This window comes from Micromys minutus, assembly GCF_963924665.1.
Source record: "Micromys minutus genome assembly, chromosome: 3".
Lineage (NCBI taxonomy): Eukaryota > Metazoa > Chordata > Mammalia > Rodentia > Muridae > Micromys > Micromys minutus.
Genome location: NC_137972.1, coordinates 12,397,200 through 12,423,445, shown reverse-complemented (window position 1 = coordinate 12,423,445; position 26,246 = coordinate 12,397,200). Strand labels below are relative to the sequence as shown.

At 42.4% G+C, this 26,246-nt stretch overlaps 1 protein-coding gene across 1 annotated transcript in view; it reads right to left on the bottom strand.

The window, feature by feature from the left end:
* The window catches only part of GRIN2B (glutamate ionotropic receptor NMDA type subunit 2B), a gene marked incomplete at both ends in the record, with an annotated part of 298,990 nt that overhangs the window by 173,208 nt on the left and 99,536 nt on the right, over positions 1-26,246 (bottom strand). The window contains one exon of the mRNA XM_080913652.1: positions 8,498-9,096. Coding sequence (XP_080769778.1) covers positions 8,498-9,096 — 599 coding nt within the window. The remainder of the gene's footprint in view (positions 1-8,497; positions 9,097-26,246) is intronic.

Genomic DNA, 26,246 nt, shown 5'->3' with positions numbered 1-26,246 from the left:
TGTTCATACTCTAACCTAACCTGCATTCACTGGTCACCTGTTTATAATAAGCATTAATTTCAGTCAAAACATTTGGAGATCGAAATGGACTGGAAAGAGAACGTTGGTAATCTTTAGAGACAGACTGCAGTTAGGTTGTCTGTTGGTGTCATAGAGGGAGATAGAGCAGTACAAAGGGACAGGGGATGGTTGGAAGAGTGAGGACAGGTTACACCTTTAAACATGGTGATCAGTGGATGTCTCTTGAGAACATTTGCATTATAACATTGGCAAAAGTTGCCTGGCTGGTGACTATTGCATTTCAGTGTGTACAGGATACCTTCTGTCTTAAGCCACCTCTGTCTTAATCCTTCTCTGATTCGGGTTCTTCCTTTCCAAGAGGATTCTATTCCTTCCCATAGACAGGGTGCCACTGTTTCTTCCTATAATATACAATGTCCTTGCTTCATTCATGTTTGTCTTACTAACCTTCCTCTTCTCTCTGATCCTCCTATATGTTCCTTTTTAGAGAAACGGAAAGGACAGAAGGAAGGAAAGAAATGGAGGAGGAAGAGAAAAACTCCACCTATGCCATGGTAAAATTTGAATCTTGCAGATCTGACACAAAATAAAATAAATTATCAAAGAAATACTTATGTGAGGGTCTCAACATTGAGCATTAATTAGTCAATACCTATGAGAAAAAAACCCAATCACTTGGGATTGGAGAGATTACTTAGTGGTTAACAGTACTTCTTTTTACTTCACAGGACCGGAGTTTGGTTCCTAATTCTATGTCAGCTGGTTCACAACTTCCTGGACCTCCAGCTCCAAGGGATCTGATGCCCTCTCCTGGCTTCCTTGAGTACTCACACTCATATATATACTCACATATAGACACGCGTGCAATCACATAGTTGTTTTTTAAATCAGTTGATGGGAGTAATAATTTGTCTATATAATATTATGGAAAGTAGACTAAAGGAAATGCTAATTTAAACAATCCTCACATCCGATTGTTCTTTATATCTGCTTTGTTATGCTTGCAATATAGGCATTGAGTATATCACTTAGTATAGTTAGGAGATCCTTCAGTCCTGTTCTCAGTTTACGTGCTCTCTAAGAACCGCTGAGTGGGCCAGAGCCTCGCTTCTAGTATATACCGGTGCCTCTTGCTTTTCAAAACGCTTTATATGGAAATGCTTTCTTTAGATCTTTTAGTGGCTTTGTCTGACAAGGTAAAGACCACCACAGCAGCTCCCCTACTTACAACTACACGTTCACAGAACCTTTCACCTGGGTAACAAGTGGACTGGCTTAAGGTACAAAAACTGAAAACATGTGTTTGCCTTACTGCAAACCTGCCTATGCTTGGTGCTTAGGGAGAGTTAATAGCAACTCAGATGGAAATGACCAATCGGCGCTTGTTCATACTATGTAAATCTAATGGTTTTAATTCTTAAGCTCCCAGCATTTTCCAGGCCAAGAGAGTCAAGTGGGCATCCCATGAGAGCTTCCTGCTGACACAGTGGTTTCAAAACCCGGGCATCCGTCTCAAGGCAGCAGGAAGATTAGATTATGTTCATCATGGTTCAGTTAATAAGGACTAACAATGCATCTTCCTTCATATTTCTAGTCCCCATTCCTCCATGGCCAGGCTGGGAAGAGTTTGATCGTTTTGAGGTGGAATCATTCACTGAGCAGGAAGAATGTAGGGAGAGTGCAAAGCTAGCATGGAGTAAGAGCACTGAAGACATGGGGGGGGGGGCAGGACGGTGGTTGTTAGGCAAGATTCATAAGAGGACAGCTATATTAAGATCCATCTTTCTCAAGCAGCATCTGCTCTTCTTCCAAGTTCCATCCGCTGCTGAGCAGAGGGAGCAGAAGCACTAGTTTCTTGGGATTTTAAAAGAACCCAGAAGTACATGGCAGGTGCGCCATCACCGGAGTGACCGAAAGGACCCAACAGAGTTTTAGCCTGCACCTTGAGAAGGAAATTGGCCATGAACTCTCCCTAGGATGGGTAAAGGAAGACATGTAGACCTGTGCTGACTAATACCTTACAACCTAGTACCACATACTCTCCCTCTGTGTCAATGGAGCTAGTCACTTTCCTCAAAACTATTTCAGATGATCTGGCATCAATAGATGTAGAGATGTTTTTTTCTGTAGAGGTCCCTTCGCTAGCCACAAGAAAATTTCCGGCTCTTTCCATCAAATGAAGTTCCCAGTTGGAATAAGTCCCTCTCAGCATGTCCCACATTATGGCAGGGCATTGTACTGATTTTACTAATAAGGCATAAATGGATGTGACATGGTTCCAAAGTAAATTAATTCTTGTTAATGTACAAATTAGAGTTCTTAGATTAGCAAGAAGAAAAGACGGGAGCCTCGTTAACTTGAATTTCATATGAATAATAAATATTATTTCCTGTCTATGTACATCCAATGCGGTGTGTGAGATAGACTTACACCAAACCTTACGTTCTTTATTTATCCAGAGGTCAGAGTTCACAGAGCTCTGTTTTGTATCCTTGTTTGTATCACTTGTGATCTTTAAGACATGGTCTCACTAGACAGACTCGGTTGACCACAAACAATCCTGCTCTTTCACCCTCCTGACTTCTGGAATTAAAGATATGAACCACTATACTTACTTGGTTTGTATATGTAGTTAGACAGATGGTAGATGGATGGAGAAAGGGAGTGTGTGTGTGTGTGTGTGTGTGTGTGTGTGTGTGTGTGTGTGTGAGAGAGAGAGAGAGAGAGAGAGAGAGAGAGAGAGGCAGAGAGACAGAGAGACAGAGACACAGAGACACAGAGAGACACAGAGAGAAACAGGGAGAAAAGAGAGACAGAGAGACAGAGAGAATAGTGAAGCTCTCCAACCAACCTAGAGCCTCTCTAGAAATAATCACCATGTCTCCAGCTAGCCAAGCTTTCAAGGTTTAAACTGAAACTTGATATATACCATTTATATGATAATGATCTGAAATTATGCAAGGGTCCTCTCTGAGGGTCATTTCTAAAACATCCTTGGATTGCTAAACAAGTGAATCATAAGCACGTATCTATCTTTGAGATTCAAGCCCATCAATCCTCCTCCAACCCCTTCCCCTGTGCATGTGGTGTGGTATGTGTGTGTACATGGCCAAGCACATATGCTTGCATGTACAGATATGTATGTGCATACTTATATTCATGTGTAGAACCCAGAGATCAACATCAATTGTCAGACACTCACTAAGTTCTTTTGTTAGATGGGGTCTCTTACTGGATCTGGGGTTCGGTGATTTGCTGTGACTGATTGGCCCATAAGCCACAAGGGTTCTCTTGTCTCTGCCATTCTAGAGTTAGGATTGTAGGCAAACATCCCCATGTGTGGTCTTCCTCATGCATGTTAGGGATGCAAACTTGCACTTTACTTAATGAGCCATCTCCCTGGTTCTTCACATAATATCTTATTCTGGTTCCTGAACTCCTGCTGGAGGAACTTACCACACATGAGAAGAAGGTCATGACCCAGTGAATGTAAGAGCTCTATCTCCTCCTAACATTTCTGGGATGGGATAAGAGAAGCCCCCTTCCTGTTGCCATTCCTGCTGTCCACTAGTGGTTGGGCCACTCTTGGAGTTCTGCAGGGGAGCCTACCTTTCTGGGCTGTGATTGAGGAAAGAAACAGCCTGCCCCAGGGACCTTCTTCCTCAGAGAACAGCCAACCCTTTGCAGCTATTTTATTTGCAAAGATTTCCTGCTGTGGTTAAATGCTGCAGCTGCTTGGGTTGTTATTTAAAAGAGTGACCCTAATGAGACCAGAGCTCTGGCAAGGGGCAAGTCTTATTTCAGAGAGTGAGAATCGCCTAGATAAAGAATGCCTAATTGAATCCCAGGGAGGTCTCCAGAAGTCCAAGCCTGGTGACAGTACCTCAGGCCTGGGGAGACCACTTTATATGTCCCAGCTAGTTAACCCAAGCCTTCCTGAGCTCACTTAAAATAATCTACTAAAATATCCCTAGCGGAGGCTGCAGATTGAGCCAAAAAGCACCAAAAGCTGTGCTTGACAGGAGAGGGGAAGGGCAGAAGATGGAGAGGAAGAAAGAGGCAGTTAAGGGGAGAAGCAGAGCCCAGGGGCTGTCTGGTGGTCAGGGAGACACTTACAAGGAAGGATATCAGCAACTGGGGTGAGAGAGCATATCCACAGGGTAGAGAAGCAGGAAGAGCATTCAGAAGCTACCGACTGAGCAACACACTGTAGAAATCCAGTGTGGACCCTGCCAACCCTGCGCTCTCTCCTCCCTGGAGCCTGCAGTATTATGAACAATCTACCCTGTGTAGTCCCTGCCTTATTGCTTCTGGTCAACTACACCAAAGACAATGGAATGGGGCATCTGTGGCTCAGTGTGTTAATTTTCTTGTGAGGGTGGGGGTGTATTTTGTTGTTGTTGTTGTTGTTTGGGGTTCTTTAGGATTTGGGGTTTTTTTTTTTTTTGTTTTGTTTTGTTTGTAGGTTGTTTTTGTTTTGTTTTGTTTTGAGACAAGGTCTTCTTGCCCTGTAGTGCAGGCTAATCTGAAACCCACTATGTAGCCTAAGTGGACCTCAAACAGGCAACATACTCCTAGCTCAGAGTTAAAACTCCTTAGAGTGCTATGAGCTCATCCTGACTTACATATAAGGAAAGAGGGTAAAGAAGGGCAGGAGAGAGCAACCTTCTCAATAGACCTCACAGGGCCTCTCGGGCCAAGAGACACTGAAAAAAGGTTAAACTAATGGTGGTCTTGAAGATGTGTGGATAGGGCCCTGCCTCTAGAGGTGACATTTACACTCTGGTGTAAGATAAGCTAAGCCAGAAATAATATACCTGAAGGTTGCCGTTAACCCTGGGGGAAGGTTTAACAGAAAAGCAGGCAAGCAGGCAGGCTTCAACTGCGTTTATGGGCTTAACGTTCCCTTCCCTTGATTTGTGCCGTTGGACAGATGTTTTGGTCTCAGTAGTCCTTGGCCTTTGGCTTTGGTTTTAATCAGCAAATATGTGGGAAGCTGACATGAATCAGATTTGAAGTGAACACTAAAAATAACAGAAAAGTGCATAGGTCTGCGAAACTGGTTCAACAGGAAGGTCTCCCACCTCAGAGAGAACGGCGACGCGGGCTGCCCCCTCTGCAGAGTGGACATGTGCTGAATCCTGAAGGACCTCGCTCACATCCCTTCCCTGTGTCACACACCGTGTTAGAATAAGGACAGAAAGACAGAGACGGGGAGGACAGAAAGCTGCTGCTTACTCTCACAGAACATTTTGGAAGGCACCTCAATTAGGAGAGCTTTAGATTTAGTGAACTCCTGTAATGGGACTGTCAGTCCAAGGCCTCGGAGTAACTTCAGAGTGCCAGTCAAGACAAAGGGAGGCCTAGCAATGACCAGCACAGGGCAAGCAAAGGAGCATCTGCTTGTGTTTTCTGGAGGCAAAGGGCGTGATACGGATGCTCGAAAGAGTAAGGAGAGCTTGAGATGTACTCGTGCTGGCAGTGTGCTTGCTTAGCATGACTAGAGCCCTGAACTTGATTCCCAGCACCATGTATGCATGAACTGGATGTGCTGATGCATACCTGTAGTACTAGTGTGGAGAGAGGGTGGAAGGGAGTTTAAATCATCATCCCTGTTCCAGCCTGGGGCACGTGATGAGATACAATGACAGAGAGTTGCAAATGAGGGAGACCCTAGGAGATTCTAAAAACAACAACAACAACTGAAGTGTGTTCAGCACTCTGGGAAGGTCATGTCGGAGGGAGAGAAGGCATGAGATGGTTTTGCAGAGACAGGCAGAGCCCATGCTGTGTAAAACTTTATAAACCGTATTAAGGAGACTCTTCTTTATTAGAGCAGTAATAAAAAAGCGACTGGAAAGCATTAAGGAGGCAGGCGATGAAATCGCATTCGACTGTAGATCACTCTAGGTGCAACATGGATTGCCAAGAAGCAGAATGTCGTACAGGCAGAGCGGTCCAGAGGCCTGCAGCATCACAGGGAGGAAGACGGGAAGATGGGCTGGGGGGGGGGGGGGGCAAGAGGAACACGCAGCAAAGGCATTCCAGAGATGCTGAGAGACTTGAACCCATGGAGGACGGTGCACTGGCCCTGAGATGTCAGGGACACGAAGGGCTAAGGAGATCTTGAGAATTTTAATTTCATTCTTCCTTTGATAGGACACATCTCAGACAGTATACATTTGGTCAGGAATTTTGGAATGGGAAAGTAGTTGCAACAGTTTAGATTTGGAAACATGATTTCCCACCTTGGAATCAAAGGAGATGTCTTACCCGGGTTAAAACACAAGCTGGGAGCCAGGCCTGTAATCCCAGCTACCCAGGAACTTCTATGGAACAACTGCAAGTTCAAGGGCTCTCTGGGGTATAGAATTCAAAGCCAGTCTAGGCAACTTAGTCAGACCCTGAATCAAAATAAAAGAAAAAAAAAAAAAAGGTGTGTGTGGGAGCCGAGGCTATAGCACTTGACTAACTCACACACAGGGCCCTGGGTTCAATTCCCAGTACCTAAAACAGGGGGAAGAGGGATGAAATATGAACCCAGGGCTAGGGTGTGACCAGAGATTTAAACTCAGAGAATATGCAAAAATTGAGTCTGTGACCATTTGTTTAGAAATAAATCGCCAAGAAAGCTGCTTTTCATTTTAACTCTAGATTAAAAGCTTTGCTTGGAGACTGTAGATCAACTTCCTTCCAGAGATTAAACATGAATAACTCATGTGAACCTTGACCCAAGGGGTTTTAAGTTTCTCAGGCTATATTCTAGCATTTTGGGAGCTAGATGATAGGTACTCAAGGATGCGGGGTTTCTGGAGAACATTCTTTAAATAGTTCAAAATAATTCTTTACATGGATGAGTTCAAAGCATGACAATGAACAAAAGAAAGTCAGCTATTGAACAGCAGACCATAGCTCTACTTGTGTGAAAGTATATATTTAAACCCATATAGATATAAATTATAGCAAGATATCGAGGGTGATTCCTAACTAACTTAATGATATATGGTTAGTTGAACCATATATAATTCAGGTCATTTTAATTTTCTTCTTTGTGTTCTGTTCCATTTGGATCTGTACAGCCTACATACAGGGAGACTGTACAAAAACACAAAAATCACAAATGAGTGGTTGGTATAAGATCTCCTCATGTTGTCAATCAACTTCCAGAAGGGCATAGACCAGTCATGGGTGCCTCGGATGAGGTGAGGTAAGGGACACAGCATAAGAGCATTCTACAGGTGAGCTCTGGATGTAAAACACCCTCCCCTGGGGCTCACGTGATCAGTGCCTGGTACGAGCTGATGAAGCTATTTTAGGAGATGTTGAGAACATTGGAAGGTGAGTTTCTGCTTTAGGAATTAGGAGACTAGGGGCAAATTTCTGAAGGATGTACCTGATATCTCCCTGTTTCTCTCTGGTTTGTGCATTCTATGAGGTAAACTGCCTTCCCCACCATATTTTCTCCACCACGGTGTTCTCCTCCCTCATTATGGGTCAGAAGCCACGAAGCCTGTCAATCATGAGCTGATACCTCTGAAACCATGAGCCAAAATGTTGACCCTCCTTTTAAGTTGTTTCCTTCCAGTGTTTTCTCAGAGCAAAATGGGGATGGTACTGAACAGAGTCTTAGCCTTGCTACCAACTAGACTAAATTGTGCATCTCCTGACTCAATGCCATGTCTAGTTTTTTAAGGGAAAAACACTTCATAAGCTAATACACCCATGGAGGCTTTTTTTCACTTCCTCCCAATAGAGCAGTTTTCCAAAAAAAAAAAAAAAAAAAAAAAGCAACTCCTCTTTTTCCTTTATCAAAGCCTACTGGATATGGTGATCAAATACTCAGGGATCACAGAGGCCTGGGCTCTGTCCCAGTGATTTACTCACAGTTTGATTGAAGACAATCTGTGTATATAAGCCTTATTCTCATATAATATAAAGTGATTTTTTTAAAACCTGTGTAGTGGGATTATCAAGTGAGGTAAAATATAAAAACTCTTTCAGTAACACTTAGCACATAGTAGGTACTCAATAAACGACACCTGCTTCCCATGTGTGCGTGTGCATGTGTGTGCCTGTGTGTGCGTGTGCATGTGTGCATGTGCATGGGGTTGGGAGATACAGGGATTTCCATGTCTCAAGCTGCCCTAGTAGGCAAATGACAATTTTGAACTTCTGATCCTCTTGCCCTACCATGAGATGGGATTGCAGATGTGTGCCAGCACATCAAGTGTGGGGACAGAACCCAGGGCTTTGTGTGCCAGGAAAGTACTCTGCCAACTGATTTGCTATTTGTTAGAATAAGGACACAAAATGTTCCCCCCACCATGACCAAGCACCATTTCAAGGCCAGCCTTCAGCTTGTTGCCACTCTGAATAGCCTTTCCCTGGTCTTGCCTTTAGTCCAACTCCAAGCCCTGCCTTTGAGGCTTTCTCCTGGTCCCCACCATGTGCACACTCAGTACAGTTCCACACTCACCTATTCAGCATGTTAGACTGGTAGATCCTCTTCTCGTGGGTGTTGTAGCAACTGCTCTTGGGCTCAGGGATGAAACTGTGTTCAGACAGCATGTCCGAGGCAGCCGTGGTGATGATGGCAATCCCATCTCTCACTCTGGCTGGAAGGCCATAGTCCCATTCATCATAAGACACAGAGATAAGCCCTGTGGGAAACTCTGAAGGCACCGTGTCTGTATCTCCCGCCACCAGACTCGGGACAATCCATGTGTAGCCATAACCAGTCAGTCCGACTGAGTTGGCTACTTCAAAAATGTAGGTGGCTTCTTCCTTCGTGCAATAAAGGAGAATGATGGGGCTTTGGAGCTTCTTCAGTTGATTCTGAATCTTAGAGTCTCCATCGTCTAGAGACATGTCTAGCAGGAGGACTTCCTCGAGCTCCCAGCCCACGAAGCTGTTCTCAATAGTGCTGCGGATCTTGTTCACAAAGTCCTGGTAGCCGGGGAAGTAGGTGGTGACAATGGAAAAGATGTACCAGTCATATTCTTCCATGATGTTGAGCATGACAGAAGCTTGCTGTTCAATGGATGGGCCAAACTGGAAGAACATGGAGGACTCATCCTAGAGTAGTCGAAATACAAGGAAAAAAAGGGAAGAAATAGAGAAGTCAAACAGATAGCCATGTGATCATGAATCAACTAGATACAAAAGTTCGTGCTCTTTTTTTTTCCATAGATTTTTTTTATTTTCAAATTTTTCAGTAGAAAAAATAATGTTTTTGAATTTTAAATTTTGGTGTAAGTACACTCATCCACATTGTGCCTGAAGAGTGCCTATGGAAACCAATGATAATATATGACTCTTAGTAACACAGCCCCCATCATCTGGAGAATGAAGACAAGGTCTCATATACTGTGCTTTATCACTAAGCCTATATCCTCACTGCCCCCCTCACTGTCCATTAAAAGACATGATATGGGTTCTCACTAGGCTTCCCAGGATGGACTTGAGCTTACTCCACTCACTCAGCAGTCTCAGATGACTTTATACTTGGAATCCTCTTCCCTTGGGCTTCTGAACAGTAGAAATGACAGGTTTGTATCACCATGCCAGACTGACTTCTCTTTTTAACTCAGTTTATTCTCTAATGGTTGTTCTGATAATAAGAAACACAAGTTTGAGAGAGGCCCAAACTATACCTCTAAGATATACATTAAAAGACTAGTAGCTAGACTGCTTATGTGACTCTGCTTGATTTTTAGAGAAACCTATAGAAGAGGGCGTGCTTTCTCACCCATATAGTGCCTCGGGTTTTAGACTGATCTGTGTAACACATAGGTACTTCCATGCACATGCAAACACACATCCAAGCACACAGACTCATGCACAAACACACACAAATAATTCTACATGTTTTTCTCCCTTTACCTTTGAGGGAGAGGCCATTTGAAATTTCTCTCATTTTAAGCTGCATTTCACCTGCTGCTTTGAGGTGACAAAACCTATATTTCGGCTCTACCATATAGCTACAAAAATCTGAAACCACAAAATGAATACTCTCTCAGCCTTGTTCTCTCTCCATCCATTTTCTTCTGACTTGTTCCCAGTAATGGTATCACTTCTCTTAATCTATGCCCTCACCTTACATCTGAGAGCCCCTGTCCATTTTGAAATTGTCCAGGCTAACACAATTGTGTCCCAGTTTAAGAGACAGTTCCTGCTCCAACTCCCAACAATCCAGGCTTTAAAATATAGTTACAAGAGACCAAGAAATTGGGACTTTAAGCAAAATGATACATTGATTTCTTAGCCCAAGAATAAATAGCCAAGAAACACCCAAACATTTCTTGAATGACAGCTACTGGGAAAGAAATAAACAGGTTGAAAAATATCCTACTTGTATCTCAAGACCCTAGTTGAACAGTGAGAACTGCTATCCTCTCAGCTTTAACAGAGTAAAGAATGTGTGTTTCTCATGCGTGGACTGCTCACATTGACCCCAACCTACCCAGAGCAGAAGAAATGTTTATCCACCCAGGGGCTGAATCTTCCTGCTAATGGAGCCATGTTGCTTCCCAGGCCTGCCTCCACTGGGCTTAAACATACAGACAGAGATGAGCTCTGAAAGGCTATGGAAGTCAAAAACGTAGGAAAAATGCAACACCAATAGATAGATAGAGGAAAGGGAATGAATTCAGATTAGAATAATTAATGGCAGGATGTGTGCCCATTCCAAACTTTGCCTAGACCCTGATCCTGGATTTCCTCAATGACTCAAAGACTGTTCTTCAGACAGTCTTCCATTGACGGTTACAGCTGTGATGTGGACTAAGTGTTGTCCCTTCCTGTTAATAAATTCCCTAACCTCCAGGGTTAAGGTAGGATGTTGTCTTCTGAGAGATGATAGGTCTTCTAGACCAAGATCTCAGAAACAGAATTAATGTCTTCTTAAAGGAGACTCCAAAGAGCTGCCCTGACCTTCCCACCTTGAGTGGACACACAGAGAAGCTGGCTCTACAAACCAAAGAGGGAGTGTTCGCTAGACACACCAAATCTGCTAGCAATGATGATCTTGGGCTTCTCAGTCTTCAGTACTATGAAAACTAAATTTGTGTTGTTGATAAGCTGTCTTTTTTATGACATTTTTTATGGCAGCTTAAAATGACTAAAGCAAGTGGGTATTCGAGACAATGAAACTTAATTATTCCAACACTTGTCAGGGACCTGCAGAGAACCACAAGGGAACAAAGACCGAAAAGAAAGCTCACTGACAGAACAACTCATCTCCAGTAGAGGCTGCTTGAAGGAGATATCTGCTTGATTTTCTTGTAAACATGGTCTTGGAGATTCTTAAACGGGAAATCTCATCCTGAGAGTTTCCACAAGCCCAATGGTTACACAAAGGGAAAATGCTTCCAATATATTTTGAGACATACAGGACTTAGGGAGAAGAAAATCACAATTGCAAATGAAATAAATCAACCTGTTTTGTGATGGGTAAACAGAATTTAATCAAAAGGAGACTCTTGAATGCACATGAAGCCCCACATATGGTGAGGCCATAATTGGCTCAAATGTACCACAAGAATAAGCTTTAAGAAACACTGATGGTTGTTTATCTCAGATGGTCAATGTTAATGAGATTGAACTTAAATAATGGGAAAAAATCTGCTAAACAGCAACTTTACCCTCTCTTCTTTTTGTCTTCTCCTAATGCCTCCCCCACAGTTATAAATGAGTTCATAATGACACTGCCCAGCTATTCTTCCAAGAAAACTATTCTACAATGAGATTGAGAAAAGAAATTTTACGTGGTTGTATCTTTACTGCATCCTGAGCACACCTTCAAACATCATCATATACAGCCTTACTTCTGTACAACCTCAGCATGCTCACCTTACTCATTAGGTATTGCCAGGCCTCCCATTCAATGAGAATGCCTTCTACAGCCATTTTGTCCACCAAACTAAGTTTGCTGAAGGCAAGTAGAAGCCAAGAGATAGAGTTATGGCTTGGGCAAAGGCTTCCTGTATGATGAGGAGTATAGATAGCTTTGTTTATTTAGTTGATGTACCAATCTGGTGTACAGTGGTTAGGAATAGAATAGTTCCTTTTTTTCCCAACAAGGCTTTGAGCTAACTCTAAGTTGAAATGGTGACAGGTTTTGAAAATTATGGCCTCTGCCACAAGTCAAATTGTAATCTTTATATGTGCATTGAGTGGAAAGTACTGGTGGCCACACATCTATCTTCGCAGGCACCCAGCATGCACTAAGATCACCCACTAGTGATCAAGATGAAGGACAGAGACATAATTCTGTTTGCAGCTCATTGTGATTCCCCGTGAACATTTTTATCTTCTAATGCTATTACAAAATGTTGACACTCAGGGGTCCTTGGAGAAGCCACCTCCCTCCAGTGAAAATTCCCAGCCAAATTTATTGCATGAATGCACTTCAACGTGCCTTAAGAGCATCTTAAAAGTCTTTCTGCATGAAAGGCTGCCTTAACTGAGATGAGCAATTAGCACAGGGGAGGTAGAATTGTACATTAGACCCCATCAGTCTACAACCTTTATGTTGTACTTCCATTACATTGATGTTCGTGGTGTTTATTTGCTAATAAGAAGAAATAAAAAGAACTATTTTTTTCATCCCATTATCTGCCTCAGAAAACAGTTGTCTAAAGAATTAGGAGCACAAGATGTTTTTCATCATTCAGGTCCCCTACTGTTCCACTTCTGAATTAAAGAAATAAGTATCCCAATGGCCACAGTGCCCTTGGCAACAGACGTTATCTCAGAACTCTGCCTCCAACACACACACACACACACACATACACACACACACACCAGATGAAACAAGCCATTTGTCTAAGATTATGTCTCTTCTGTGGATACAGAGCCCTGTATGATTGGCCGTCAAGGTGTTACAAACCTGCTATGTTTACCTTAAATCCAGGCAGCTCTGAAGGGTCTGTCTAGCTTCTGAATTCCCTACAGGTTTAGTAGAGTGTCCAATACAAACCTCATCACCAGTACCTCCCCTTCTGCTTGGTCCAATTTTTCTTTTCTGTCCCTTTTTCGGTGTTCATGTCAAGATCCTTTCTTCAATGAGCTACACGCTGCCTTCACACTCAGCTCCCTTTCTGTGGAACCTGACTCCACATCCCCTGTTATAAACATGGAAAGGGGTGTCTCGAAGGTATGAACAGAGGAGCTGGGAAGATGGCTCAGTTGGTTAAGTGCCTGCCTCACCAGCATGGGGGACCTGAATTTGGATCTTCAGCACCCATGGTTTTAAAAAATGCTGAGAATGGTTGTACATGGTTCTAACACTAGCTCAGTGGTGTAAGAGATAGGCAGGTCCCTGGAGTTCACTGGCCAGACAATTATTTTTGCTAATCTGTAAGCATCATGTACAGTAAAAGACCCCTTCTCAAAAGATAAGGTGAACAGTGATATAGGAAGACACCAAATGAGGAGCTCTGGACCTCAAATACCCATGTACAAACATGCATATTCATGTGGATGTACACACACACACACACACACACACACACACACACACACACACGTGCACTACCCATAAATAAAAATAAAAAAAGAAATATTTTAACATAATACTAAATTATGGTAATTTGTGCAGTAGAAAGATAATTTTCTGCCCTTTAGCTAGAGATGTCAGAACCAAGGTGAAGAAGGGTCATCTGAATGTCAGAAATTCATTGGTAGTAGTCATAGTTCTTAGTAGAATGAGCCTCAGAAGATAGTGAGTTCTCCATGACCCTAAGAAATGGGAGCTTCATTCTTATCTGATGAAGGGTTCATTTCTAGTTGGCTATCTAACTTAATTCTCCCCTTTAAGACCTAGATCATGGGTTGTTCCTTTGATAGATGTTATCATTTTTAACTTTCAATGGCAGGTTGATCCTCATCTCCTGTGCCTTTTCAACTGTGCATTTCTGTCTCTAACATAATACCTATCACATGAGAGCAAGCAAGTTTATATCTTCTCCCTACCAATTTGGGTTTTCTATATATGTGTGCACAAAGTATGTGGTGTAAGTATGTACATACATACATCACAGAATTACACATGAATGTATCTCTGCATGTGTACAGAAACCAGAGGTGTCTGCTCATCCTCCTGTGGTAGTTTGAAAGAGAATGGCCCAGTAGGCTAATACCTTTGCATGCTTGGTCACCAAGTCAAGAAGTAGAATTATTTGAAAGGATTAGAAGGACTAGGAGGTATGAACTTATTGGAAGCAGTGAGTCATTGGAGGTTGGCTTTGAGGTTTTAAAAGTCTATGCCAAGCCCTGTCTGTCTGTCTGTCTGTCTGCCCTCTCTTCTCTCCCTGATTCTTTCTCTGCCTATGGATCAGAATACAGCTCTCAGCTTCTTGCTCCACTTGTCTGCCCCCATGCCACCATGCTTCCTGCCATAATAATAATGAACTAAACATCTGAAACTACGCGTAACTGCCAATTAAATGCTTTATTTAGTTGCCTTTGTCGTGGTATTTTTTCATAGCAATAGAACAATGTTTCCTCTTTTTTCTTCCTGAGATAGTGTCCCATGAAACCGAAAGCTCCATGATTGGCTAAACCAACTGAGTTGCTCCAAGAATCCACCTATCTTCAGCCATGTCCCAGTGCCAGGCTTACAGAGGCTTGTGGCCATGCCCAGAGTTTTACAAGAGTGGGTACTCAAACTCAGGTTTTCAAAGAGATTTCTTACTGACTGTTTCATCGCCCCTCTCTCAAATGTCTTTATCCATTTTTAAAACTCTAAACAGCACACAGCTAATAAAAGCTCTCTGTGTTCAATATTGTTACAAAGAAACTTGATTTAACGGGTGGAAAGTTGACAGAAAAATGTCTTGATGACGTCATGAAGTTTCCTATTTCTATGCTGATAGTGCAAATCATCACCACAACTATGGGCTGTACCTAAAAGATTACATACAATCTGTACCCTTAGAAGAGGAGAGCAGCCCTTTTGGAGGCAGTAATTGTGGCAGAGTGTTCTACCAGCCCTTTAACACACTCCCATTGCTGACAATTTTGATCACCTCATCTTTGCATGCCTCCAGTAATCTTCCTCTTGTTCTTTCTAAACCTGACTCCTGGTTTCCAACATCTGCAAAAGGCAGGGGTGACCTTGACATTCCAATCCCAAGGTCAATGTGTGGGTCAGTTATCTCCTAAAAATGACCTCCTCCATTCTATTATCATAAAAGCTGCTAAATGCCCCTCCCCCAGCCACTTCTGCCCCAACCTGCTTCATAAAGAAGCAGGGTGATTCTTATAGAACACAAATCAACTGTGATGCTTTCTGAACCCTTCACGGCTTCCTTATCCACTAAAAGAAACAGCCAATCCACTTGATTTGGGATCTCCTTGTCCCTTACACCCAATGTCCTAATACCCCACCTCCTCATTCTCCACCTGAAACTCTCCAGCTTCCCAGATATCTTAGGGTTAATACATGTATCTTTCTGCTAAAATCTTGCCTTCTCTAGTCAGGGAGGTGGCTCAGTGGATAAAGCACTTGTTTGCCAACACATGCGTACAACACACACACACACACACACACACACACACACACACACACACACATACCACATGTAAGTAAATAAAGAAAAAAACCCTTGCTTTCTCAGATGCAGCAAGCACACAATTCTCGACTTTATTGTGAGTTTACTTTCTTGAGTACATTTTTAGTATCTTAACATCATTAGCGTTATTCTTAGGACTTTGTAATATCATAGGGAAAATGGTTCTGCTAGGGCATTTGAGTCATTTCACATCAAAACAAACAAATTTTTCTTCCTCTGTTCTCCCCAGGTTGTTTTTCCCTTAAAATTTTAATTAGTGTGTATTAATTATACAGAAAAATGGGTTTTGTTATATTTCCATTTGTATGCATCATATCCTTGACTCATAGCCACTCTCTCAAGTGTCAATCTCCACCCCTCCCTGTCCCTTTCCTTCTCTCAAAAAGCCCCTCTTCGACATTCATGGCTCATTATATACTTTCATCTGGATGTCCCAGGGGAAGGGGAGTATGTGGTCACTATCTTCCTGAATCTGGCTTATCTTGTGTCACATAATGGCAGCCAGCTCCATTTCTCTATCAGCGACGTCTCATGCTTCTTTATGGCATGCAGGCTGGTTCCAACAACTGCCTATTGTGAACAGTGCCACCACAGTCCTGGATGCTCAGCTGTCCCTTTCTGACTGGAGATTCCTGTGGCTATGCATACATGGGATTAGCAGAGCTGGATCAGAGGGTGGTTCTAGTTCTAGTTTTCTAAGGAGCTTTCTCATGGGTTTCCACTCGGGCTATACTAATTTACATGCTCAATAGTCTTAGAGGGTTTCCTTGGAGATAATTCCATGTCTCTAAAAGTCAAGATCTGCTAGTCTTTCACTGACTTCAGCCCACCAGATCTGAAATAAAATGGAGGAACAAGAACCCAGGTTATGAGAGAATTCCTGGGTATCATTTCATATTTCTTCTACATTTACAGCAAAGTAGAGGTTACATAAGGGACAGAATCATTTCTTCCACACTAGAGGGAAGATGTTTTCTCTACCTGGACAGCAAGAGATCAGTAGCTCTGCAGAGGGCCAACCCTCAGACCATGTTAGCATTTCTTCTCAACTCACTAAGGCTGGAGTTGGTTACCAAAGAGGTGTTTGAATAGTGTCAGTTTTGTGTGCACTGCCTTAAAATACAGGAACATCTGATCTTCTCCAGTTTCACCATTAGCTGGAAATGCCTCCAAGTACAGAACAAAAGCTTCCGGGTGGAAACTCTGGAGTCTTCCCAGGTGTCAAATGCCAGAGTCCTTTTCTTTAAAGCCCTGTACATAAAGAAGAACACTGAACATCAAAGGTCCACAAACATAAAATTTAGCAGCTTGGCTGGGCTCCTTCAAGAGCTTCTCTGCGCAATTAAATTCCTCCCATAAAAACCAACACTTTTTGTTTGTTGGTTGGTTGGTTGGTCATTGTTGTTGCTCTTCTTCTTCTTCTTCTTCTTCTTCTTCTTCTTCTTCTTCTTCTTCTTCTTCTTCTTCTTCTTCTTCTTCTTCTTTTCTTCTTCTTCTTCTTCTTCTTCTTTTCTTCTTCTTCTTCTTCTTCTTCTTTTCTTCTTCTTCTTCTTCTTCTTCTCCTTCTCCTTCTCCTTCTCCTTCTCCTTCTCCTTCTCCTTCTCCTTCTCCTTCTCCTTCTTCTTCTTCTTCTTCTTCTTCTTCTTCTTCTTCTTCTTCTTCTCCTCCTCCTCCTCCTCCTCCTCCTCCTCCTCCTCCTCTTCCTCCTCCTCCTCCTCCTCCTCCTCCTCCTCCTCCTCCTCCTCCTCCTTCTTCTTCTTTTTCCGAAGACAGGTTTACATCCTCCTGGAATTTTGTCCCATTCTCCTGCTTGATTGGCATTCTCGATTTTGTAACCCCTAAATGTAAACTAGAACACACCTTAAAGATATTTACTTTAGAGAATGTCTCTCTGGTTCCTCTCACTCTAGGTCTCTGATAGCTGTATACCAAGAAGGAGCCTGGGAGGAATAAGAGGAGGTAGACTGTAAATTCTGATCCCCAGCCCTACTCAGATACCCAACTGAGCTCCTGCCCGAAAGTCAGAGCAAAGGGCTGGGATACAGGAAGCGAACTGCGGGATTGTGTTCCTGCTCTCTGATGTACCAGAACTGTCAAAATCTTAACAAGCCTATTACATTTCATCTTAAATTAAAATTCCTCTCTTTGGCCTACTTCATTTCACAGATCAAAACAGTTCTCTCATGGGCTGCAGTTTTGTTAAGAGGCCTCTTTTCTATGAAAGGGCAAGCTGACGAGCCTCAGCAACAACCAGGCTCTGTGATGGATGAGATGTAGTTTTTTAATTGAGAGTTTTGTACGTGCCTCTAATGTGTTTTGATCAAATGTACCCCTACTCCATCCTCCCTGAAGATCCTCCCCATCCTCTCTACCTCTTTCCCCCTTCCAACTTCAGCTCACCCCAGCTTAGATACTTTAGATGCATCTTAGCTTTGAGGCAATAGATGTATTTTTTTTTAAACAAATGGGGATTGGGGAGAGTGCTGAAAAAGAGAAGTATTTTAAGAAATGAGGTGGGCAAAAACAGTGTACATATTAAACTAACATCAATTAGATAGTAAAGTTATCAGTAGTCAGACTCAATTTATTTGACAAATCAAAACGAAAATCAAATGTGTTTCATATTTATCCCAGTTTAGATATAGGCATAGACAGGAGCAAAAGAAAGTTACCATAAAACCAAAACCTAGTTACTAAGATGGAAAACAAACCCACTCTTAATAAATATGAAACACTAAACCCCAAACTTTTAGGCTATCAAAATCTCTTCATGTATCTTAAGCCACACAGGTAGCATCTATGAATTTATGACTCTGCTAAAGAACAGGGTTAAGTACAATCCAGTGAGATCCCTGACGTACAAATGACATTTTTTCAGAGTAAATATGTTGACATTTGTCTCAAACAAGTTGCCATTCCCAGCTCCTCGTGCGTGTTGGATCAGAACATCACGTTCCTACACAGAGGGGAGAGGAGAGAACAAGGCCCCAAAGAATAGAAAGGTTTTCCACCTTTCTATTTGATAAAGCTGTGAGTGCCTCTGCCTCCTGTGTGGCCAACAAGAAAGCAAGCCCTGGCTTTAGATGCAGTCACTATGCTTGTCCCCATGGGTCTCTTTAAGAATCCCTGGGAAACAAGGCACTCTCTGTCCCCTGGTTACTCCATATGGAGAGAACAGAACCACAAGGCATGCCCGACTCCTGAATGTCTACTGGTCACACTTATTTAGCACCAATTAAGAAGCCATTGTCTCCAATGGCCAAATCCAGCAAGACATTTATTGAGAGAGTTTTTTTTTTTTCTTTTTTTCTCCCCCCTTTATTAAAACATCAGTGATTAATGTTTCCCGTGTCTCCCATTTGGAAAAATAGATGGAAGTACAGGTATTCACCATCAAAATGCTTCAGAGTTTATTTACATCATTAAACCCAAGCTGGTCATTTGTCTTAAGAGAGACAAGCATTTTGAATTGCTCTAGAAATGACAGCAACATAGCATACACATCCAGAAAGATGCTTTAGGTTTATTGGTACTGTTGTTTTTATACCAGCAACGTGCTGGCAGGACCTGCCTCCCCCACCTCACTTAGGTGACTAGAGCACTAGGCAGCAGGTCGTTGCCTGCTGTTATCTAAACTCGGACTGGCCAGGAACCACCCTCACAACACCTTTTTCTTAACCTGGCCACGAAAGTTGCTGGGTATTTTTAGCCATCAAGATTGAACTGGTTTTCCTCCTGTGTGGCTACAGTGTGCATGCACCCAGCCCAGTGGACTACGTGGCTTCCTCATGTCCTGGTTTTTATTCCAGTCACCACCAGATGACAAGCTCTATTCAGAACCTCCAACTACTTTGCACAGTTGCTGAGAACCTGCCTAAAGCCTGTTCCCCACAACTACAGATGCCTCCCATTTCTCTCTCGCAGCTCCTGCTCTGTAGTGGGGTTACTACCGAGTTACAAATACCAGTGTGCTTCCATTGATTTGTGACTTATCTCTGGCTATACACCCACACCAGCCTAAATGACTCCGAGGGTCACCTGATCTTACGGGGTGCCGAGAGCTTGGTAAGCTGCCCTGGGACAAGCAATTCTGTCATGGTTGGGTGTAAAAGTGCCTCTCTGACTCTCCCTGAACCTACTGTCAGATCCGTAGATATCATGGACCACAGTGGCCTAAAAATGGCATCCCATGTTTGGCATCTGCGTTGGGTTAGCCGTACACAAGTTTCTCTGAATAATTGTTGTTACCGCTGTTTGCTTTAAACAGAAAACCCAAATCCTCTAGTGTCAAGTTCCTTGGGCAGGTGAGGTGGCTCAGTAGGTAAAGACACTTGTCACTAAGCTTGGCAACCTGAGTTTGATCCCTAGGACCCATATAGTGGAGAGAGAAGAGCAAGTCTGCTGGCGTGTTCTCTGATCTTCACAGGAATGCACACATGCATACACACAAACACTAGAAAGAAAGAAAGACAGACAGACAGACAGACAGACAGACAGACAGACAGATAGATAGATAGATAGATAGATAGATAGATAGATGATAGATGGATAGATGATAGATAGATAGATGATAGATAGATAGATATTTTATATAAATGAATGAATAAGTGAATGAATAAATAGGTGTAATATTCAAATTTGAAAGAAAAATGTCTAAAAACAAAATAAAACAAGCACATAGCATTCCACCAGGAGTAGCAATACACACCTATGATCACAGCCATGGAAGGCCGATACTGTGAGCTCACGAGTTTGAGGCCAGTCTGGGCTACATGATAAAAGCCGGTCTCAGAAGGAGAAAATATATATCAACAAACAAACACAAATGGGTTCTGAATTTCTAACCTTTTATTCTTTATCATCTGTCCATCTAACTCTAATGGGAATGGTAACCTAGAGTACTCAAGCAGGAAATGTGGGGCAGGCAGATGTCAGCTCTCAGCCCTGCACATAGGGAACCATCCTAAAACTACCTACTAGTCACACACTCCACTCCACAGTCTTAGAAAAGAGCCTTTCTACCTATGTATCCATACAAAGGGGTATGTGATTGGAAACATTGCAGAATTAGCTTCAAATAAAGTCACTTTGTATGTCTTAGTTTCTCCTTTCTGGTTTGCCATTATAAAGCCTGCCAGCCTCCCCCTTTCTACTCTACTACTGTACTCTACTATTGTGACCTCATGCAGCCTGGGCCCCAGACATCTTCATTTGCCTCCGTTCAAAGTCCTTATGGCACATAGCAACTCGTCATCAGAAAATCCTCACTGCTCTAAAGGCAAACCATGTTTTCATTGTGCCTTGAGACCTGGAGGAACTGAAACACTTTCATCTCTCCACTTGATGCTGGGAGACTGACGGAGATTGGAACAGCATCATCAGTCTTGGAGGGAGGATAACAACGTTGGTTTAATCTTTCCTTGAATCAAGAATTTGACAAAAAAATAAATAAAACAATAGCCCATATATTTCTATGTCAATAAAAAAATTAAAGGTTTCTTTATTTTTTACTTTATTTAACACAGATACCACCTGCACATGTGTGTTTGGCCCGTGTGTTTATGTGCGCCACATGTGTGTACAGTGACTATGGAGGACTGGAAAAGGCACTGGGTTCCCTAGAAACCCAAGGTTCTTAGGTTCCTTGTGGGAACTGGGAAACAAACCCTGCAAACTCATTAAGTATTCTTAATTACTGAACTGGCACTCCAGGCCCGCTGAATATCGTTCTTAAACTATCTTCAGTAATATCCAGCATTCTCCCACTTCATAACAATTCACTGAATACTCTTAATAAGGCAAAGAGGCCTTCCAAAGAAAATGGCACGAGGGGACATATCCCAGTTGGGGACATTCTCACTTTGAATACCAGAGCATCTAGATCTGATCCCAAATGATTAAAAGAAAACCCTCTGGGTGTGGTGCTGCACACTTGTAATCCTAGTGCTAGGGAAGAGGCTTAGCAGCCATCCATTCCAGCCTACTATGCAAACCCCATACCAGTGAACGAGCTTCTTATATGAATAAAAGGATTAATAGTATCCAATAAATGACATCCAGGATTATCCTGTACCCTCCACTTGCATACAACACACAAACACAAAGCAGAGAGACAGACAGACACAGTAAGAAAGAGACAGAGACACACAGAGAGACAGAGATAAAGAGAGAGACAGAGACAGACTGAGTCAGTGAGAGAGGCAGACAGAGAGAGATGGATGGACACACACACACACACACACACACAGAGAGAGAGAGAGAGAGAGAGAGAGAGAGAGAGAGGGAGAGAGGGAGAGAGGGAGGGAGGGAGGGAGGGAGGGAGGGAGGAAGGGAGGGAGGGAGGGAGGGAGGGAGGGGGAGGGAGGTAATTCTTCCATTTCAAGTTGGGATCAACAGAATGACTCCTACAAAAGATGGCAAGAAAACCAAAGGCCATTTTTCCATTCATGGGTTGGTGACCTGAGAATGCCCCATCATCATTCACAAGCCCATTCTTGACTTGCACATCAAGGAATCTGTCTTTCAGCCATTCAAAATACGTGGGACCATGCATGAGGCTATGGAGACCCCACATGGGTGTACAAACAGAAGCCTCGACAAAGCTGTCTGGCTGAAGTAACAAGAGAGGCACTATATCATACCCTCTAATTTTTTTCAGAGAATGTCATAGGAAACTCCAAAGAGTTAATAAACAAGCCCTCCACTCTGGTAACCTATGTTCTTGTCTCCATGTTACAAATCTACAGATCTCACTGCTGAATGGAATGGGGATGGAGTAAGGAAGAAAATGAAGAGAAGGGAGAAAGAAGAAAAGAGAGAAAGGGAGGAAGAAACAGAAAGGGCAGAATGAACAAAGGAAGAAAGGAGGGAGAGAGGGATGAAGCAAGAGAAGGAGAAAGAAGGGAGGGAGGAATAGAAGGGAAGAAACAAAGGAAGAAGGGAGGAAGGGAGGAAAGAAAGGGAAGGAGGGAAGAAAAAATAAAGAAAGAAAGAATGGTAAGAAAGAGTGAATGAGAGAGAAGAAAGGAAAATAGCAATTGTTATTTCAAACAGAAACATGGAATTTTTTTTTGTCCACTCCTTTCAAAGCTCCCTTGAGTAGACAATTGGCATTATAATTAGATGCTGACTGGTGTTCACTAATTGCTAATCTGTACCCTCACAGTTGGGTCTCTGACCACAGATGAATCAGCAGACAAGTGAGGGTCCCATGATACTGCCTCTGTAGACCTGGCACTCCTGCAACTCACCTGGGGTCATCAGGCTTATACCAACTGGCCGTGGATACTGGTCTGTGCTGAGTAACTACAGGGAACCTCATGGCTCAGCACTGGCATCTCCACAGAGCTTTGGTACTGCATCAGCCTGTGATTTGAGAGTCAAATCACAGAGAACAAATATGCAGAAAGGCCTACGAAGTTCAGTGTCTGTCACCAAGTAAGACCACCGCTAAGGAGAGGAGGAAGATGTGTGAGGTGGAACTAGATTGTTTTCTGAGTCTTTTCTAAAAATCCACCATTTCCTCCAGTTGCACAGGCCAGTGAGCTCAGCAGAATATGTCCTACGCTCAATATTAAGTCCTTTCATTCTCGTGGTCTCTTTTGTGAAGGCACAGAACAGCACTTAAAAAAAAATTCTCAGTCAATCAGATAGGTGTCCACATGGGCCATGGGTTGTCATTTCCCACGCACAATGATTACTATTAAACACACTCTGCCTTCCGTTCCGTACACACAAGCAACCATAGTTTTTTTTTTTTTTTTTTTCTTTTTTCATTTCTTAAGACTCTTTGTTGTTCTCTGAGTTTTTTTAAATATAGGGTTCTGCATAGCCCATGCTGGTCTTGAACTCCATATGAAGCTAAGGCTAGCCTTGAACTCTTGTTACCCGTACCTCCTCTTCCTGCGTGCAAGAATGTGACCTTACTCACAGATAATTTCTTATAGTTCTTCTAACAATATTTACTGAGCTGCTTACAGGATGTTCTACGCTGTCTAAGCATTATGCAGATTAATTCTCATATCCCTGTGCAATGAGTCTCCTGACTTTCTCTTTTTTACCAATTGAGACAGTGAGTTTTAGAAAGTTAAATGATTTGTTAAGGTTGCTGTCAGGAGAGAATCTAGACAGATCCAGTTCAGGGTGCTTGTACACATGAACACTGGGGCATATATGTTCTAAAACTTCCTGTGGTAACTTAGGAAACGCCTGTCTGAGTCATCTATGCAATAGTCTTGCTTCAGTTGAAACTGGCCCATCACATACCAAGAATCTAACCTATATGGCACTATATAGCAAGTTTTAAGAACTTCTTAAGCTTCATTCCTGTGCTTTTCTCTCTCTCTCCCCTTCCTTCCTTCTTCCCCTCCTCCCAACACACTTTTGCCTCTGCCAGCTAGCAATAGCCTGAGTAGCATTCTTCTGTTGTACAGACATAAAAACAGGCTCTTTAAAATGTTACCACTGGCCAATCAGTCACATATTTATTAAAGGCTATAGGAGGTAAAAATGAAGCACATGTCCTTGGTGAGTTGAAGGAAAGATAACAAGGATTTATACAAAGTAAATGCATCTAATTTAAACAATAATGTTAGTTTTGAAATGCCCTATGATTCATAAGTTCATGAGAAGAGAAATGAGTATGTGTGGATAGCTATGCTGTATATATGTGTGTGTGTTTGTGTGTGTGTGTGCGTGTATGCATATGTGTGAATGTGCTTCTGTGAGTTTGCATGCATGCTGTATATGGAAACCAAAGGTTTATTTATGGTGTCTTCTCAGTCACTTTTCACCTTATGTTTTTGAGAGATGGTCTCTCACTGGCATTCTCTATCAGGCTAGACTGACTGACCTTCTAGCTTCAGAGAACTATGTCTCCTCTCTGCACCCGCCAGCCAACCAGAACTAGAGTTGCAGATGTATGTAGGCATTTTCTATGAGTGTTAGGGATCCAAATATGAGTCCTTATAGTTCCATGGCAAGAAGTTTACCGACTGCCCCTAGACAGCTATCATTTTAATTCTTCTATGTACCTTACGTCTTTCCCACCAGTTGGTACACTGAGCAAACAACAGCCCCCACCCATGTGTGTGCACTGATGCTCAAGTGCTAGACTGTGGTCAGGGACACAGATAACCCTGGGCCTTGAACTTAGCCTTCAGGGGCCCTCAGGTAGACAGTGAAACTCAGGTGTCTGCTACCTTACAGGCAAGGTGGAGGATAACGGAAGTCTGCATCGCACATCGAAACACATCCAAATCGTGTGCCTAAATGAATTACATACAACTCTTCTCCCTTCATCTCCACAGACTTTCATTTTCATCTCAGAAGATTAGATTAGTATGACAGGACTTGTCCATTGTGAAGTCGGGATCCCAGATAAAAGACTTCTTCCCTTCAAATGATTGCAAATTGGTTTTGTTAGGGTTTCATTTCAGCATTCCTTCAGAGAAGCTACGGGTGACCATTTCTAGTCTCATTTTGTCCTTCTAGGGGAACAATCGTATCTAGTCTTTTCTCCTTCTTCCACATATTGGATTTCTTTCTGCCGCCTCTTTCTCTCTGGACACACAATACCTTTTAATTAGACACACTGGCCAGCAGATCAATCACATATTTAAATGCTTCATAGAGGTGACTTGATTTGCTAATTTATACCTAAAAGCAGCCTAATGCCAAATTCTCCTCCCATTCAATGTATTACTCCCTGCCCTCCAACCACTTAACTATGTATAGCTGGATCCTTAAAAACTATCAGTCCTCAAAGCTGCCTCTCTGTTTATTAAAGAAATATAATGGCTACTTTTGTTGTGTTCTTACTCATTAAGCAAAGGTCGATTTCTAAAGAGCTGCTTTCATTCCTGGTCAAAAGAAATTAAATGGCCATGCAGCGATGCCAGGTGTGCTATGCCCGCTTAGAACCCTGGTACCTTGGTGTGGCTCAGGGAAGATTCTCATGAGTTAAATGCCAGGGACTATTTAGTGAATAATGGGCCAGCCAAGGCTACAAAGCAAGATTGTCTCCAAAAACAATGCTAAACTTGCTACACTAATTGTAATAATTAATAATGATAATAAATATAGTAGTGATCTAGCACAGTCTTCTACCTTTTTCATACTAACAGCACAATCTGAACTAGAGATGCTTCGAAGACTGAAAGAGATGGGGCATAATATTCTTGTCTACCTGTTGACATAATTTTTCAGCACAGTTGCTAAAAGTTATAGGTTCAACTTGCAAATTATGCCCCAAAGAAAAGAGGAAAGATGTCTTTGGCTCATTAGGAAATGACTCGTTTTATTCATATGCCTGTGTTCCTCAAAGATGTCAAGGGTGTCAGAATTATCTAGATAAGTATCCCCAAAATGGTTCCCATTAAAGAAATGTGAACTATGTGTGATGATGTAGTCACTATGAAAATAGTATAACGCTTCCCCCTTCCCTAAATTAAAATTAGAATCAACATATGACCCAGCTATGCCACTCCTGGGTGTTTTTCAGAAGGAGTCTAAGTTCACTGATAGCCAATAAATCCATTTATATGCCTGTTTGCTATTGCACCATTCATAACAGGCAGGAAATGGAATCACATATACATTTCTTAACATATGATAAACAAAGAAAAATGTAGCACATATACAATAGAATTT